Raw genomic sequence first — 19018 nt, 5'->3', positions numbered from 1 at the left:
GAATCAAAACTCTTCGCCACTGTGGCTAAGTAGTGGCAATTTCAATTAGCCACATGGGAAGTTGATTAGCCACACATTAATTCAAAACAAAAACTACAAACATGCACTTGTGTACATTTAAAATGTGACAACTAGTTAAATATAAATTGGTATTTAAAAATACTCAACAATACTACACCTTATGGCCCTGTCACACCTTTATGATTTAGCCTGCTTATGCCGACGTATTAAAAATTTGGCGAACATACTGGCGTACGTTTAATAAGTTATGGGGAAATTTTGTATACGTTAAGAGCATGCTGAAGCACGCTGGTGTATGTTGTAGTATGGAGAGGTCGTCGAAAACGTTTGTGCGTGCACAATATTTTCAATACATGCCAGTGTATAGCCCCTTTCACACCAGGCCAATGTAGAATTGCGTAATGCGGTGTACCATCTACGCCGAGCTTACGCAGCCCTACACCAAGCCTATGCTCAGGGATGTAAAGGAGTCTGCAAAATGGATGCAAAAAGATTAAACGTTTAATTTTTTCACGAACATTCGGCATAGAGCACTGGATGCAGTGTTCTACGCACGTCTATGCAACAATCCTCCACTCTATACAAGTCTACATAACACTGCACTACTGTACACCATGCCTCCTCAATTGTATGCTACCCTACACCAGTCTGGCGAAAAATCCTTTAGGCTTTTTATTAGTACATACCTACATTGCTAGATTTTATTCATCCTGATGGACTCTGCTGAACTTTGCTGGCAGTGAAGCTTCAAAACCACAGAAGAAGAGGTGGGCCAAAACCACAGAAGAAGGAGAGGTGGACCAAATCTTCCCCCTGCGCGCAACATACATAGCAATTCCTGCGTGATAGATACACAGCACAATGCAACGCTACGCAGGCCTGGTGAGAAAGGGGCTTATGGGTCATAAGTTGTAGGTGGGTTATGTGATTGTTCACTCATGTTACTTGTAAGTTACTCATAAGATGAAATACACTGAGATAATATCTAGCATATCCAATACTTATTTATAATCTGAGTAACATACTTTGAACCTATGTTTATCTTATATCAAACTTATCTAAAACGCATATTGAGATATTTAGATGTATTTGATGTGTTCCGGATGACCACAGAACTTACTGAGCTAACGTATCATGGCATTAATGGCAGCATTTCTGATATGTCGGCATACGCTGGTTAAATTGACAGCAGCATAAAATATAAAATAAAATACAAGGTATTTGAAGTATCCAGCGTATTTGCCAAATTTTTTATAAGCCGGCATATGCTGACTAAATTGTCAAAGTGTGACAGTCCCTTTAAACACAAGTCTATTGTTTTTTCAGTGCTAGTTCACGCTACATCACACTATAATAGCCTGTAGGCTCCTCAGTTTGTCTGAACTCTATTGCTCCTGAATAAAGTTTGTAGGCTGACATTCATATTTGAGATCACTTGTTCTTCTGCTTTTTGTTCCTAATCTTGTGATTATGATGTGCAGACTGAGTGTTTCGCTATTTCCTTCCACAAATCCATCATGGTAATTGTCTGCATTATTCACCGGACGCTGGAAAAGCCAGACAGTGATGTAGAAATCGTCGCCCCCTCTGCATGTCCAGACGCGTTGTTGCTGCGTCTACTTTTTCAAAAAGGAAAAATCAGGCCACTAGATTGGACCGATATCACTGGTGCTTGTGCCCCTAGTAGTGTGAAGCTGTATAGCCACGGAGGCACACAGACAAGTCTCTACACATGTACAAATCGCTGTACACAGATCGAAATACACACACACACACACACACTGATTTGTTTTGTTTTTTTTACACATTTGTGGATGTGGTTACATATACTACACACACGGACTGAAATACACATTTTCAAATACTTTTGCTAAAATAATAGTCCCATATGTGCTCAGCCAATCAGCAGATAAAAATGGCAGAGTTGATTAGTCAGCTGTGGTTGTAGCAGGTCTACATGCTGGGCAGGTGATCTCCAGGAGCAGGGCTTTTAAGCCTATTACAGACTATGCCCTGCACATCACTATGCACCATTTTAAAAAGTTATCAGGTGTGTTTTCAAGTAACAACTAAATCCAGGCTTTATTTGGTAACATACAGGATTTTTTTTCATGTAGAGCCCCGTGCTAGACTGGCAGCCTGTCTAGGGTGTATCCTACCTCCCTCCCAATGACTGCTGGGATAGTCTCCACCTCCGTCGTGACCCTAAACTAGAATAAGCCGGTGCAGAAAATTAATGGATGGGTATAGCTGTTGAAAAATTAATGAACACACCAGACAGTGAAAGAAGCCATTTTCAGCTTTAAATGTGTCTCAAATGTACGGTGAGTCAATAAAACAAAAAAACAACTCATGACTTTAAAATACATAAAAACTCAAGAGACAAAATCAAGTTGACCCATGCATGACGGGCTTGATTTTGAATCAAATACTAAATTTGAGCTTTTTGTTTGCATGTTCTCTCCGTGTTTGTGTGGGTTCCCTCCCCCACCACCCCACCCTGTGACTCTTAAATGGAATAAGTGGATTCAGAAAATGGATGGATGTTTCAAAAGCTAAACACAACACCATGTGCACACTTTCATGATATTATATGACCTGTATTTTGTTTCATGACAACATGTTGTACGTAGCAGGAGAAATAGGGAGGACAGAGCTTATCTGGGCAATGGATAAGAGCCATTTGGGCTTGTTGCCAGGTGCTGTCTCTTCTCATCTCCTTACTGCAGCTCGCAGTGTGCAGAATCCACCGAAAGCTGCATGATACAGAGCAGCCTTGGGGGTGGGGGGTGGGATGAGGAGTAAGATGATGATGATGAGGAGTGCTATGGTCAGAGGCCACACAAGATGGTTCCTTCTCATAAAGTCTAATATGAGAAAAAAACAAGCCAGCCCAGAGCTTGCCAGTTATACTTTGTTTTATCTGACTTTTGGGGTGGAGAGTAGAGGAGAAGGGCAGAGAAGTGGAGGGCAGGAGTGTTGTGTTATGTGGATGAGCGAGGGGGACCTGTAGTCCCAGTGGAGCCAGCCTCTCGCTGCTGCAGAGGAGAAAATAAACACTCCTCCATCAGCTTATTTACACAAGGGGTTAAGTCAAACTTTGATTTTTTTGTATTTTTGTACCAGGGACTGTGTCCTCCCCTTCGCCCTCTCTCTTCTCTTTCATGCGATGCTTGCTTTTTGTCACACATTCTCACTCCTGCTTTGTGACATGAGAATCCTGAGATGGGATTAGTGAAAATAATCAGCGGGGTAAATGGGGAGAGGTGGTGGCCAAACTTGACTGCGTGACTGTAGACTGGTTTAAAATATGACAGGGAGGGCTGACCAAACCTTCAGACCTTTCTGCTCTGCCTCAGCACAACTTCATCCAACACACTGTGACATGACTAACAACACAAGATGAGCCTTATTTCAACTTGTTCTTTTTAAACATATATATATGTATGTATATATATATATATATATAAAATTTAAATCAAAAGGTTTCACACAGATAAACATTACCCCTTTTCCAGGGAAACCAAACATTTAAAACCAGGCATGGTGAGGCCCACACAACCCTGCATTTCTAATGAGGTGATGGTGAGCTTGTTATTTCACTAAAACGCCCAACGACCTTGTGCCTGGAATCCTGACCTCAAACAACCCCGAGACATTAGATTTATGACACTCATTTGGCTCGGTAAAGTATAACATTGGGCCAAAATTTGAGTCTCTGTTTATATTAAGGGCAATGTGGGGAGAGCGAGTGAGAGAGAAGGACAAGAGGGATGGAGCTGAGTGGGTGTCTTCAGGGTGGAGTGTCCCTCCTCCTAGAATTTGGCTCCACAAACTCAGCACCTAATGGCACACTGATGCTAGTAAAGCTCTGTGGCACTCGCCAACATCAACAGAGGCCTTAGTAAATGGCTCTCCCTCATGCTGTTACTAATTGGTACAAACTCCATCTGCCATTAAAGGTATATCTAAGACTTCCCTCACCATGCCAAGCCAAACATGGCTGCAGTGTGCTATCCATCTGTGACACAACACCTTTGGCCGTCTGTTTTACTCTGTGATGTGTAAATGTTGTAGCCATTTAAAAAAAAAAAAAAATCCAGTTAAAGTTTTATTATTTCACTTACTTCTGTATGGATCAAATGTTACAGACCAAAAAAAGACAAGTCTGTATCAATCAGTATTTTATAATGGATTGATTTTGTTCAGTGCAGTTGCCAGAATTAGTTTAAGGGTAAAGAATGATTTATACAAATGGTTGAGATCTGATCACATGATTATGATGCACCACCTGCTGCACCCTAGTATCAGAAGTTCTTGCCAGATTCACCCCAATACTGGTGTCAGACATAAATGTCCACGGGACAACAGGTTCGGGACTGAAGAAAACTGGCTAACCCTTCCTGGAACTCTGTGCATGTGACAGTGAAGAGCACAGGGCAACCAGATACAGCCCATATATCTTGTAATCATTGCAGACAAACTTGGTGTACACTTGGTGTCCTGAGCTAATTTTTTCCATGTTTCGCATGAAAACTGGATGCCAAGTTGTGCCTAGCCTGCACCGATCAAGCCAGTATGGCAGGGAGTCTGGCTGAGCTCCCAGAATGACTTTAACTGATATTCCCTAATTTGGCCGAGCCATGCCAAGCAGCACACCGAGTCAAACATGGGCCAAGCCGAGGCGTGGGAAGTCTGAACAAGCATAAGAAAAAAAGGACCGCTCCTGACATTTGCTGAGTGGTTGTTTGAGAGGACTTGATGCCAAATGCAGCCAGGCAAGACCTGAACTGATGGTGCACCAATTGTTAATTGGCCCATTACAATGCAAAACATTAGCGCACTACGGCAGATGTAAGTACTGCTTTATGCTGAAAAACACCTGCAAATGCAGTCAGGTGTAAGTGGTGCTTTAGTGGCCCATACCCCTGTCTCTCCTGTTGGCTCTGGTGCTGTGATGCAGCCCAGTCTCAAGTTGTTTTTAAATGGTACAGTCACAAAATGTATTACATTTTTGTGATGGAATCGCTCTTTGCTCACTAATTTTAACCCTAACCGTCACCCTAACCATAACTCCAATGGCCCCCACCGTGTTGCCCCAAATTTCACGATACCGTCATGAAACTCTACCCCATTTCATGATGGTAACACAAACTAATATATTAACTCACTATGCATGACGCCATCACAAACTTTGTCATGAGATTGGGTTGTGTGATGTACTGAGAATTAGACCTGCTGTACACAAAAACACGTAAGAAGTGGCTCTCCTGTGTAACATTCCTTTTCATTGTATGTAAAAACTTGCAGTTTCACTGGAACTGCATGCGTGGAACTGAACTGGAACTGAACTGGAACTGAATGTGTGGAACTTGTAGATTTTCATTGTTTTGATCGGCGACATTATTAAAAAGCCACACGTGACTCACATGCTGTGATAGTGGAATCACTGGTGAAAAAAATACAAAACAAGTTGTGGGGTTTTTAGGGTAACCTTATAAAGCACCCTGTTGATGAAGGCACTCAAAAGATCAGATAGATAGTGTATAGAAAGAGAGAAAGAGAAAGATGTAGTTGGAGCAAGTCCATGTGTGTGCAGTAATTACAACAAATAAGTGTTCACTAATAGCCTAGCTAAGAAGGGAGATCGGTGATAACAGAAATACTTTTGGCAATGTTTCCTCTATATATTTTGTGGCAGATTCACTAGGGCAAGTGCACATTATACCTGGCCTCAACACTGTAACATATGTGCATGCACATTTACTTGGTCATTACACACTGACAACAAAACAAACCTGACAACAAAACATTCTACAGAAATACATTTGTTAGTTCACCCGGTAAGTTTTTCTCTTTGAAACTGCACAACTTGTGTATCCGGCAGGACATCAGTCTCCCTTCTGCACTCAGTGCCGACATGGTACCAGTGTTACCAAACATTTAATTCTCCTTTGCTTAAAATGCATCCCACCTCTGTTTCTGATGGATGGCATGTGTGATATACCTTCTCACAGGCCAGTCAGGGAGTGACTTCCACAAAAAAATAAATACCTTGGTAATACTTTATATTAACTGCATGCTATAAAGCATTAGTAAAGCATTTCTAAACTGTAAGGAAATGCTTAAATAACTACTTGTAAAACATTTACAAAACATTCTTTTTATTAGCTACTCGTTGGTAAGAACATAAATAGATGGCTTAATAATTATTAATAACAAAATATGTAATGTCTTTATAAAACATTTATAAATGTTTTTTTAATTCTCTATAAACCATTCAAGAAAAGTTGATCATTAATAGTTCAACATTTATAAACGTAAAATCAGACATTATTCATTAGTGATAAAATACTTTACAAATCATATTCTTATTGTCTTTACATTTTTTTCGTGCAAATTATTAAGCATTCTTTTTTATTAGCTACTTATTTGTAAGAACAGAAACACTTAATAATTATTATTAATAACAAAATATGTAATGTCTTTATTAAACATTTATAAATTATTTTTTAATTCTCTATAAACCATTTAAAAATCCCACAATAACGACTTCTCTCTGCACCTATTATTTTTTCATCACATTCATCTTCTGTTCTTTTAGCTGTTATCGGCTCTCTGCTCTCTAATTCTATCCTCTTTTCCTTTTTAGCTCTCTCAAATACTGTACCTCCGGTTAAGGAGGTCCTCATATTGAGTGTTTTCCCAGTGCCATCTTTTTTATTTTTATTATTAATATTATTATTTTATTTTTTAATTAATTTATTATTATTATTATTATTATTATTTTCAATTTCTTAATTTTTAGCACCCAATCATTTATTTATTTTATGTTTTATTAATTACATTTCTTAATTTTAAGCACCCAATTGTTTCTAGGAATATAAACCTATTGTTTCTCAAACCAAATAAGATGTGATTTTAGTTACCTCGCCAACAAATGGCTGCAATATCCAGTGCAAATGATACTATATTGCAGACAGATGGTAACTGCTCACACAATTGTTCAACAAATTAAAATGGCGAGGCAGATGTCCTACGACACTTCCTGTTTCTGTTCTCATTGATGACGAACGTCAGAGGAGAAAGATTAAAATGCAAAACTAGTTTTAACCATTTTTCAGACCGTATGGATGAATGTTGCTTAATCACTGGCGTTCTCACACACACTTCCAGCGGACACTTCACTGAAAACGATGGTTAATCGGCTATGCGTGTAAGCTGCACTGGCTAACCATTGTCGTACCAAATCTAAGTGCTTAACGTATTCTAAGGTTGAAAATCATCAAGCGGACGCTTTCTTTCCATCTGAAATGCTATTGTTTGATCAATGTGAATTTATATCGTTGGATGTAAAACCTCATTACTTTGTTAAGAGCAGTTAGCCGATTAGCCGCAATCGCTTAGCAGCTAATGGCGACCCATTCTGAACCCACGTTTAGCTGTTGGTTAGCAACTAATGCCGGCTCAATTACTCGCAAATCGACACCACCTACTAACCAAAGAACACTTTAACATTTCGCAATGAATGAACCCGTACTCCTCGTCAAATACTGCCGTACCAACTCCTCAAAACAAAATATGCGTTGATAAGTATTTATGAATGGATATATAAAAGTGAATTGGTCAACTGTTGGTGACGCTGCGTAACACATATAAATAGCATCTATGAATGAGTTATAATGCAAATTTATCTGTCATTTTAGTTGAGCTCACACTAAATACTTTACTAGCAGTTTGTAAAGGTTTTATAATAGTATTTTTAAGTTTACGAATGCATTGATAAGCATTTATAAATGGACATACAAAAGTGAATTGGTCAACTGTTGGTGACTCTGAGTATAATATGTAATTAGCATCTACAAATGAGTTAAAAATGCAAATTTAACTATCATTTTAGTTAGGCTCACAACAAATACTTTACTAAGAGCTTGTAATGGTTTTATAACAGTATTTTTAAATTTACTAATGCATTGATAAGCATTTATAAATGGACATATAAAAGTGAATTGGTCAACTGTTTGATATTGTGATTAAAATATATATTAAGCATACACAAGTGACTTATAAAACAAATTTAATCACCACAAGAATATTACAAATGCTTAAGTAATGCTCAGTTAAGGCTTATTCATAATTGAATGAAGAATTCATACATAGATAAAGTCTTTAAAACTGCATACTTATAGTGATGGGGAAAGAGACTTGAGCCTTGTAGATTATTAACAAATGATACATAAAGTATTGAGGAATAAGGAAAAGACATTAATGCAATCTTTGCAAATGTTATAACTGATACATTGAGCATCAACTAATGGTTTATTAATGCTTAGTAAAGGCTTAATAATTTGTGAGGAAAAAATGTAAAGACAATAAAAATTTTATTTGTAAAGTATTTTTAATCACTAATAAATAGTGTCTGAGTTTATGTTTGTAAATGATGAACTATTAATGAGCAACTTTTCTTAAATGTTTATAGAGACTTAAAATCATTTCTAAATGTTTTATAAAGACATTACAAATTTTGTTATTAATAATTAGAAGCCATCTATTTACGTTATTACCAATGAGTAGCTAATAAAAAGAATGCTTTGTAAATGTTTTACAAGTAGTTATTTAAGCATTTATTTACACTTTATAAATGCTTTACTAATGCTTTATAGTGTGCAGTTAATATAAAGTGTCACCAATAACTTTTTTCAAATTGTTGTGGCTGTTTTTTTTTTTTTTTTTTTTTTTTTTTAGGTTGAAGGGCTCCCACTCCCCTCCCTTTAAAGGTCCATGTTTGAAGGCAGTTTACATTTTTACATACAAGAATAACACATAACAATTATTATTATTATTTACCAGGCTGCATTAGTGCTGCTTGAATCTCCTGAAAAACTGACTGACAAGTGCCCTCACCTTATTTTGGGCAAGTTCCTTCTGTTGGTTCAGCTCTTTGACCTGGTCAGTGAGACTCTTCTTTTCATTGTCATGGGAGCTCAAAGAATCCTCAAATCGGGCTTTTAAGTTGTCAAGTTCAGACTGAAGGGCTGCTATGACACTCTGAAATATACAAATCAAGACCAAATTTAAAGCCACAGTAATTTGGATTATGTTAACAAAAAAACATAAAGCATTATCAGCACCACCTCTCGAACAAACCGCATTCACCACATCCCAGTCATTATCACAGAACGGTCTAGTCAAACTCTCACAAATCTTCATTCAAACATAATAATCTAAAATCATTATCTAAATATATTCCACCACATCCAACAATCCATTCTACTCCAATAATATTAAATATGGCCCTTTTAAATATCCGCTCACTTTCAAATAAGACTTTTATTGTTAATGACCTGCTTTTAGATAAAAAACTTGTTTATTTTTAACTAAAACTTGGCTGGGTGCAGATGCAGGTGCAGTTCTCACTGAGGTCCTTCCTCAGAACTATAGTTCTTTTTATTCTACTAGGGGTGCTAAAAGGGGAGGTGGCACAGCATCTATCATAACAAACACCTTGGCCACCAAACCTATTTTTTTTTTTTAACAATTCACAAGTTTTGAATATCATGCAATTGTTTTTGGCAACCCCACAATTTTATCTATTACTATTTATCAGCCACCCAAAAATTCTGGTGATTTTATTAATGAGTTTTCAGAATTTTTAACCAATTTACATAGTTCTTATGACAGGATAATTTTAACTGGTGATTTTAACATACATATGGATAATCCTTCAGATCCAATCACTGTTAAGTTTTTAAACATACGTATTGGACTGTATGGATTTTACTCAACATGTCACACGGCCGAGTCACGGCAGGGGGCACATCCTGGACCTTGTGATCACGCTAGGTCTCTCCGGGAGTGTGTCCTCTATTTGTGACTTAGCTGTGTCTGATCATTTCTGTGTATTTTTTAACATCACCTGTGATTTACAGAGGAGGGCCCCCGTGAGAACTGTGAGGAGATGTCATTTTACTCCGGAAGTGGCTGCTCATTTTAAAGAGGTTTTAGATCAGTCTTCTGCTATTGTTTTACCCACCCCCTGTGATTTTATTCTTGAAAATTTTAATAGCAAATTAAAGTTTGCTCTGAATACAGTTGCCCCTCTCAAAATAAAACATACTTCCAAAAAACCAAAACCCCCTTGGCAATCCGAAGAACTTAAAAAATTAAAGAGAAATTGCAAGGTGGTGGAAAGGAGATGGAGAAAAAACAAAATTAAAATAAACTATCAAATATTTGCAGAACAACTAAAAATTTATAACACTGAAATTAGGAAATCACGCAACCAATACTTCTCAAGCTTAATTAACAGTCATAAAAATAATCCTAAAATCTTATTTTCAACTATTGAAACTCTTCTTAATCCGGATTTTAACAAGTCCTTTTCTAATGTCACAGACTCAATGTATGAGAAGTTTGCAGACCACTTCAGGAGGAAGGTGAACACTATCAGATGTAACATCTTATCCTCACAGAGTAATATGGTTTTAAATGCATCTGAGTGTCTGCCTAAACCAGAGGAAAGTCTGGACAGTTTTGTCCTGGTCAATGCTGAGACGCTTGATAAGGTTTTCTCCTCAGTGAAGCCCACCATATGTGATTTAGATCCGATCCCAACAAAGTTTTTAAAATTCTTTTATGGATCTTTTAGAGATGAGCTTTTAAGCATCATGAATTGCTCTCTTCAAATGGGGGTCTTTCCTGCTGCATTTAAAGGGGTGGTGGTGAGGCCCCTGCTGAAGAAGAGCAATTTAGATTCCAGTGATTTTAACAATTTTAGACCGGTGTCCAATTGACCATTTTTAAGTAAAATTTTAGAAAAACTCGCTTTTATTCAGCTTAGTGATTTTATTAATTTCCACAATGTCCTAGAGCAATTTCAGTCAGAATTTAGGGTGAACCACAGCACCGAGACAGCCCTTTTAAAGATATTAAATGATTTTAGATTAAATTTTGATTCTAAGAAGTTGACAGTGCTGGTTCTATTGGATCTGAGCGCAGCTTTTGATACACTGGACCACACTGTCCTTTTAGCTCGTTTAAAGAACATCGGCCTCTCTGGTACTGTGTACAAATGGTTTACTTTGTATCTTACAGACAGGACTTTTATGGTAAGTCTCGATACCTGCTCTTCTCATATTCATGACGTCACATGTGGTGTGCCCCAGGGTTCGGGACCAGTCATTTTTAACCTGTATATGCTCCCGCTTGATTGTGTCATCAGGAGACGGAGTTAGCTTTCACAGCTACGCAGAAGATACACAGCTGTATGTCTCTGTGTCTCCTGATGACACAACACCAGTGGACACACTTTTTAACTGTATCTCAGATATCGAATACTGGATGGCAGAAAACTTTCTCCAGCTCAACCAGGACAACACCGAAGTTTTAATTATTGGTCCTGAGGCCCTGAGAATGAAACTTTTACCAAAACTTCAGTCACTTTCTTTTAATTCATGTCCACAAGTGAGAAACTTGGGTGTAATTTTAGACTCTGAGCTGACTTTTATTCCACACATTAAACTTCTTCTTCTTCTTCTTTGTCTTTCGGCTGTTCCCATTAGGGGTCGCCACAGCAGATCAATCGTTTCCATCTCACCCTGTCCTCTGTATCTTCCTCTGTCACACCAACCACCTGCATGTCCTCTCTCAGCACATCCATGAACCTCCTCTTTGGTTTCCCTCTTCTCCTCCTGCCTGGTGGATCCATCCTCAGCATCCTTCTCCCTATATACCCTGGGTCCCTCCTCTGCACATGTCCAAACCATCTCAATCTCGCCTCTTTGACTTTGTCTCCAAACCGTCCCACCTGAGCTGTCCCTCTGATATGTTCATTCCTAATCTTGTCCATTCTTGTCACTCCCAAAGAGAATCTCAACATCTTCAGCTCTGCCTCCTGTCTTTTTGTTAGTGCCACCATCTCTAAGCCGTACAGCATAGCTGGTCTCACTACTGTTTTGTAAACTTTCCCCTTCACTCTTGCTGATATTCTTCGGTCACAAATCACTCCTGCCACCTTTCTCCACCCACTCCACCCTGCCTGCACTCTCTTCTTCACCTCTCTACCACACTCTCCATTACTTTGAACAGCTGACCCCAAATATTTAAACTCATCTACTTTCACCACTTCTACTCCTTGTAACTGCACTATTCCACTGGGCTCCCTCCCATTCACACACATGTACTCAGTCTTGCTTCTACTGACTTTCATTCCCCTTCTCTCCAAAGCATATCTCCACTTCTCAAGACTAGACTCAACTTGCTCTCTACTCTCACTACAGATCACAATATCATCTGCAAACATCATAGTCCATGGGGACTCCTGTCTGATCTCATCCGTCAACCTGTCAATCACCACTGCAAACAAGAAAGGACTCAGAGCTGATCCTTGGTGTAATCCCACCTCCACCTTGAATGAGTCTGTCATTCCGACTGCGCATCTCACCGCTGTCACACTATTCTTGTACATGTCCTGCACTACCCTAACATACTTCTCTGTCACTCCAGACTTCCTCATACAATACAACAACTCTTCTCTTGGCACCCTATCATAAGCTTTTTCTAAGTCCACAAACACACAATGTAACTCTTTCTGTCCTTCTCTGTACTTTTCCAACAGTATTCTCACAGCAAACATTGCATCTGTAGTGCTCTTTCTCGGCATGAAACCATATTGCTGCTCACAGATCTTCACCTGTTTTCTAAGCCTAGCTTCTACTACTCTTTCCCATAACTTCATGCTGTGGCTGATCAGCTTTATGCCTCTGTAGTTACTGCAGCTCTGCACATCACCCTTGTTCTTGAAAATAGGAACCAGCACACTTCGTCTCCACTCCTCAGGCATCCTCTCACTTTCTAAGATTTTATTAAACAATCTGGTTAGAAACTCTACTGCCATCTCTCCACTGGAATGTCATCTGGACCAACTGCCTTTCCACTTTTCATCCTCTTCAAAGCAGCCCTCACTTCTTCCTTGCTAATCTCTTGTACTTCCTGATTTACTCTCACCACATCATCCAGCCTTTTCTCTTGCTCATTTTCTTTATTCATCAGCTCTTCAAAATATTCCCTCCACCTTCTCAGCACACACTCCTCACTTGTCAGCACATTACCATGTGCATCTTTACCACCCTAACCTGCTGCACATCCTTTCCAGCTCTGTCCCTTTGTCTGGCCAATCGGTACAAGTCCTTTTCTCCTTCCTTACTATTCAACTTCTTGTACAGCTTGCAATATGCCTTTTCCTTTGCTTTTGCCACTTCTCTTTTCGCCTTACACCCCATCTCCTTGTACTCCTGTCTACTTTCTTCATCTCTCCGACTATCCCAAAACTTTTTTGCCAACCTCTTTCTCCTTATGCTTTCCTGGACCTCTTCATTCCACCACCAAGTCTCCTTGTCTTCCTTCCACTGTCCAGATGTCATACCCAGTACTGCCCTAGCTGTCTCCCTCACCACATCTGCAGTACTTTTCCAGTTGTCCAAAATTGCTTCCCCTCCAACCAGTGCTTTTCTCACCTGCTCGTTAAATTTCACACAACAGTCTTCCTCCTTCAGCTGCCACCATCTGATCCTTTGTTGAGCTCTCACTCTCTTCTTCTTCTTTACCTCTAAAGTCATCCTACAAACAACCATCCTATGCTGTCTAGTGACACTCTCTCCTGCTACCACCTTACAGTCTGTGATTTATTTTAGCTTGCATCTCCTATAAAGAATGTAGTCCACCTGTGTGCACCTTCCTCCACTCATATGTTACCCTGTGCTCCTCCCTTTTCTTAAAGTAGGTATTCACCACAGCCATTTCCATCCTTTTTGCAAAATCAACTACCATCTGTCCTTCCCCATTCCTATCCTTGATACCATATCTACCCATTACTTCCTCATCACCTCTGTTCCCTTCACCAACATGCCCATTGAAGTCTGCTCCTATCACCACTCTTTCATGCTTGGGCACACTCTCCACCACCTCATCTAACACACTCCAGAAATCTTCTTTCTCCTTCATCTCACAACCTACCTGTGGGGCATATGCACTGATGATATTCATCAAATGTCTTGGCCCTTCTTATCTTTCAGAATTGCTTTTACCATATGAACCCTCACGCTCTCTGCGCTCCTCTGGCAGCAGACTGTCAGTCAATCCCAAAGTCACAACACACACTCATGGCGAGACGTCTTTTCAGTTTTACGGTCCTCGTCTCTGGAATAGTCTGCCGGAGGGACTCAGGGCTGCAGTGAATGTTCAAGTTTTTAAAAATAGGCTCAAGACTCATCTTTTTAGTTTAGCTTTTAATTAATGTTAATTTATCATTATCATCCTGTTTAAATTGTTATTGCCTTTTATTCTCTTATTCTTTTAATGTGTGTGTCAGTGGTGAGTGGTGGTGTGTACGACGTGGATTTTTTTTTTTTTTGACGGTTGAGGTTTTTACGTGGGTCGATGGTAGTTCAACGGTACTGTTTTTACTTTGTGAAGCACTCTGTGTTGCATTTAATTGTATGAAAAGTGCTCTATAAATAAAGTTTGATTGATTGATTGATTGATTGAAAACATCGCGTTGACGGGCAGGAGTGCACGATGCTGGTGCGATGGTTCGGACATGCTGGAACGCAGTACCACCAGCTGCACGATGTGGTTACACATCGTGCATCATGCAGCTGGTGTGAAGAACAAAAAAATTACAATAAAAAAATACATGCTGCAACGGTTCTGTGCACGCAGAAACACAGCAGTTTTTCCCCAGCAGCTGCGCGATGTGGTTACACATCATGCAGCTGGAAATAAATAAATAAATAATACATGTCACCCACAGGATTCAAACCCGCGCCTTCCAAAAGCTCTGATTGCAGTCAGAAACTTTACCAAGTGAACCACCATCGCTGTCCTATAAAAGGTGCTGAACACTGCTTCATATCAGGAAGCACATGGAAGCATTTAAAAAAAATAAAAATGATCACTTTCATCAAGCGGGCAATACAAATATGATCCGTCTGTTCCTCTGTAGATGATCCATGGTCACTGATGTACAGTCATGAAATGACATGAATGAGAAGCAGTTCGCTCATCTCATTCATGTCCACATCTGCTGGCGCATGTCCTGCCGACATGTGTGTCTTGTGGATGACGCGCCGCAGGACACTGCGTCATGTGGAATAGAGCTCACGTGGGTGATGTGACAGTCAGATCGCTTGCTGCGTGTTATGATCTAATGGTCCATTTCAATCTGGGGGCAGCTTATCCATGTGCGCACCGTGCGCACCCGCGCTTGCTTGCTGCAGCACTTTGCCACAGTAATATATGTGTTTATTTATGTCCACTTGATGACAGCAAACAGACACACATGCGTCACAGTAGTCAGTTGTTAGTCCATGTCCGTCCAAACACAGTATTGTCCAGCTGGGATGTCCAGAATGACAGATGACCACAGCCGCTTCTGTCATAGCCACACCTCTTGTCAGTTCCGCGCACGCACCAAAGCCACACTTGTGGGGCACTTAGACAAATTTCACTGGGAGTATGACAGTGATTGTCTGCAGTCTGTTGTCGTGCCAAGAGTGCGAATGGTCACAGTGCAATGCAAGTGGTGTTAGATGTTCATGTGTGTTAGCTGGAATATGGCCAACACCTGCTGCGAGAGGGTTCGATGGGCTCGCACAGCACACACTCTGTCTTTCAGTCGCTGGTGTGTGCAAATATTTGATCCAACAGGTGTACGAAGCATTAGAGGCAGCTACGAAACTACACGGTTTGCATACGATTCCTGCTTCATGCACACTTAATGCGCAATTCGACCAAATTCGCACTTTGGGTGAAGGGGCCCTAAGGATTGTTCTTTGACAAATGGGACATTCTCCATTATACATTTTAATAGCAGAAGTCTTTCCAAGAACTTTTCAAAAATTCAGGACTGTTTAAAAATTTCCAATAAACATTTTTCAGTTATTGCAATTACTGAGACTTGGTTAAAAGATGAGCAAGTTGACATTGTCCAGCTTGAGGGATATGATTTTTTTTTTTCTCCTACAAACAGGATTTAAAAAACAGGGCAGTGGTGTAGCACTTTACAACCTCAATTCCAAAAAAGTTGGGACGTTGTATAAAATGTAAATAAAAACAGAATACAATGATTTGCAAATCCTCTTCAACCTATATTCAATTGAATACACCACAAAGACAAGATTTTCAATGTTCAAACTGATAAACGTTATTGTTTTTGTGCAAATATTTGCTCATTTTGAAATGGATGCCTGCAACACCTTTCAAAAAAGCTGGGACAGTGGTATGTTTACCACTGTGTTACATCACCTTTCCTTCTAACAACACTCAATAAGTGTTTGGGAACTGAGGACACTAACTGTTGAAGCTTTGTAGGTCAGTGGTGTAGTCTACATGGAACGCAGGTAGACGCCGTCTACTCACCTAAAATGACCGGGAATTTCCTTCTACCCACTTCAAATTGCCCCAGGGAACGTGACAGTGTAAATAAAATAAGCGCTTATTGACTGTAATTTTATTTTCTCCCTTTAAAAGACAGCCATCAGGCGTCCATCACTGCAGAGTGCACCGTATGTCCCACCCCCGCTCGCTCTGCTAGATAAGAGTTTTAATTGGCTCACAGACAGATAGGGGCAGGGCTACCAGCTAATCAGTGCGAAAGCCGCACACAAACAAGAAGAATGCTGGAGAAAGTATCGATGGTGATTATTACCCCGAAAAAATGAAAAGAAAACAGGCCTCGGTTTTAGATTTTTTTTTTTCGAAAACGTCCACCTGCTGCTTCAGGGCCGATTGATGAAGTTTGCACCCTGAGTGGAGGAGATAAACCTGGCGCTGTCTGCATTGCTGGTAAGTGGGCTAGCCTACGACAGCTAGTTTTTTATTTGTTCACTAAGCTAATGGGCCTTTCACACTGAATACGTCAGATGCGTCAAAAAACGGTCTAAAAAGCATTATTTTCAATGAGGCGCGTTGCTTTTTAGATGCTGACGGGAGCGCACATTGCCGCTTGTCGGCAGGCTGATGTGGACAAAGTTCAAGCCAATCCAACTTTCTGAGCTCAGACGTACCTTTGCGTTGTCCAATAGGAATGACGCGTCGGGCCAAAACACGGAAGACTAGTGGCAGAAACCATTGATCTGTATAAAATGGACCGGTGTAGAAATAAACCACTGATCTGTACAAAACACACGTGTCACAGGACTGCTCATTTATGGAGCAGTTTTCTGAAGAAAAATCCTTGGAAATGTTTTTTGTTGTTGTTTGTTACCTCAGAATTTCTGATTACTGTTAAAAAAGTTTAGAACACTTGTAATTAAAATAGCTAAATAAATCCATAAATGGTTCTTTAGAAACCTTTCATCTGTAAATTAAAACCACCTGTTATTTACGATTACATAATTTCTTGTTTAACATAAGGAATGCGGACATTTATTTTTAGACAAAATAACATGGAAATTTGTACTTTTTTTTTTAAAGTCTGGTAGATTATTTATATCTCATTTCAACCAGAAAAACAGACACTGTAAATAAATACAATTGTTTATTATAAATGCAACAGGAAATAATTTAACAATGACTGCAGTGATTGTAAAGTAGGATTTCTGTGACATAAACCTCTTGATGAATTTTTTTTAATGGTCATTTCAACTTGTAATTTTGACAAAATATGTAATTGCCTTTTAATGTTGTTATCAATCAATCAATCAATCAATTTTTTTTTATATAGCGCCAAATCACAACAAACAGTTGCCCCAAGGCGCTTTATATTGTAAGGCAAGGCCATACAATAATGATATAAAACCCCAACGGTCAAAACGACCCCCTGTGAGCAAGCACTTGGCTACAGTGGGAAGGAAAAACTCCCTTTTAACAGGAAGAAACCTCCAGCAGAACCAGGCTCAGGGAGGGGCAGTCTTCTGCTGGGACTGGTTGGGGCTGAGGGAGAGAACCAGGAAAAAGACATGCTGTGGAGGGGAGCAGAGATCGATCACTAATGATTAAATGCAGAGTGGTGCATACAGAGCAAAAAGAGAAAGAAACAGTGCATCATGGGAACCCCCCAGCAGTCTACGTCTATAGCAGCATAACTAAGGGATGGTTCAGGGTCACCTGATCCAGCCCTAACTATAAGCTTTAGCAAAAAGGAAAGTTTTAAGCCTAATCTTAAAAGTAGAGAGGGTGTCTGTCTCCCTGATCTGAATTGGGAGCTGGTTCCACAGGAGAGGAGCCTGAAAGCTGAAGGCTCTGCCTCCCATTCTACTCTTACAAACCCTAGGAACTACAAGTAAGCCTGCAGTCTGAGAGCGAAGCGCTCTATTGGGGTGATATGGTACTACGAGGTCCCTAAGATAAGATGGGACCTGATTATTCAAAACCTTATAAGTAAGAAGAAGAATTTTAAATTCTATTCTAGAATTAACAGGAAGCCAATGAAGAGAGGCCAATATGGGTGAGATATGCTCTCTCCTTCTAGTCCCCGTCAGCACTCTAGCTGCAGCATTTTGAATTAACTGAAGGCTTTTTAGGGAACTTTAAGGACAACCTGATAATAATTAATTACAATAGTCCAGCCTAGAGGAAATAAATGCATGAATTAGTTTTTCAGCATCACTCTGAGACAAGACCTTTCTGATTTTAGAGATATTGCGTAAATGCAAAAAAGCAGTCCTACATATTTGTTTAATATGCGCTTTGAATGACATATCCTGATCAAAAATGACTCCAAGATTTCTCACAGTATTACTAGAGGTCAGGGTAATGCCATCCAGAGTAAGGATCTGGTTAGACACCATGTTTCTAAGATTTGTGGGGCCAAGTACAATAACTTCAGTTTTATCTGAGTTTAAAAGCAGGAAATTAGAGGTCATCCATGTCTTTATGTCTGTAAGACAATCCTGCAGTTTAGCTAATTGGTGTGTGTCCTCTGGCTTCATGGATAGATAAAGCTGGGTATCATCTGCGTAACAATGAAAATTTAAGCAATACCGTCTAATAATACTGC

General features: G+C 39.7%; 1 protein-coding gene across 1 annotated transcript in view; it reads right to left on the bottom strand.

Annotated features, from left to right (window-relative positions):
* crocc2 (ciliary rootlet coiled-coil, rootletin family member 2) overlaps window positions 1–19018 on the bottom strand; it is a 326949-nt gene that overhangs the window by 55636 nt on the left and 252295 nt on the right. The window contains exon 22 of the mRNA XM_034179233.1: window positions 8926–9069. Coding sequence (XP_034035124.1) covers window positions 8926–9069 — 144 coding nt within the window. The remainder of the gene's footprint in view (window positions 1–8925; window positions 9070–19018) is intronic.

Source organism: Thalassophryne amazonica, chromosome 10, assembly GCF_902500255.1.
Source record: "Thalassophryne amazonica chromosome 10, fThaAma1.1, whole genome shotgun sequence".
NCBI classification, from domain to species: domain Eukaryota; kingdom Metazoa; phylum Chordata; class Actinopteri; order Batrachoidiformes; family Batrachoididae; genus Thalassophryne; species Thalassophryne amazonica.
This window is presented reverse-complemented; position numbering and strand designations above follow the sequence as displayed.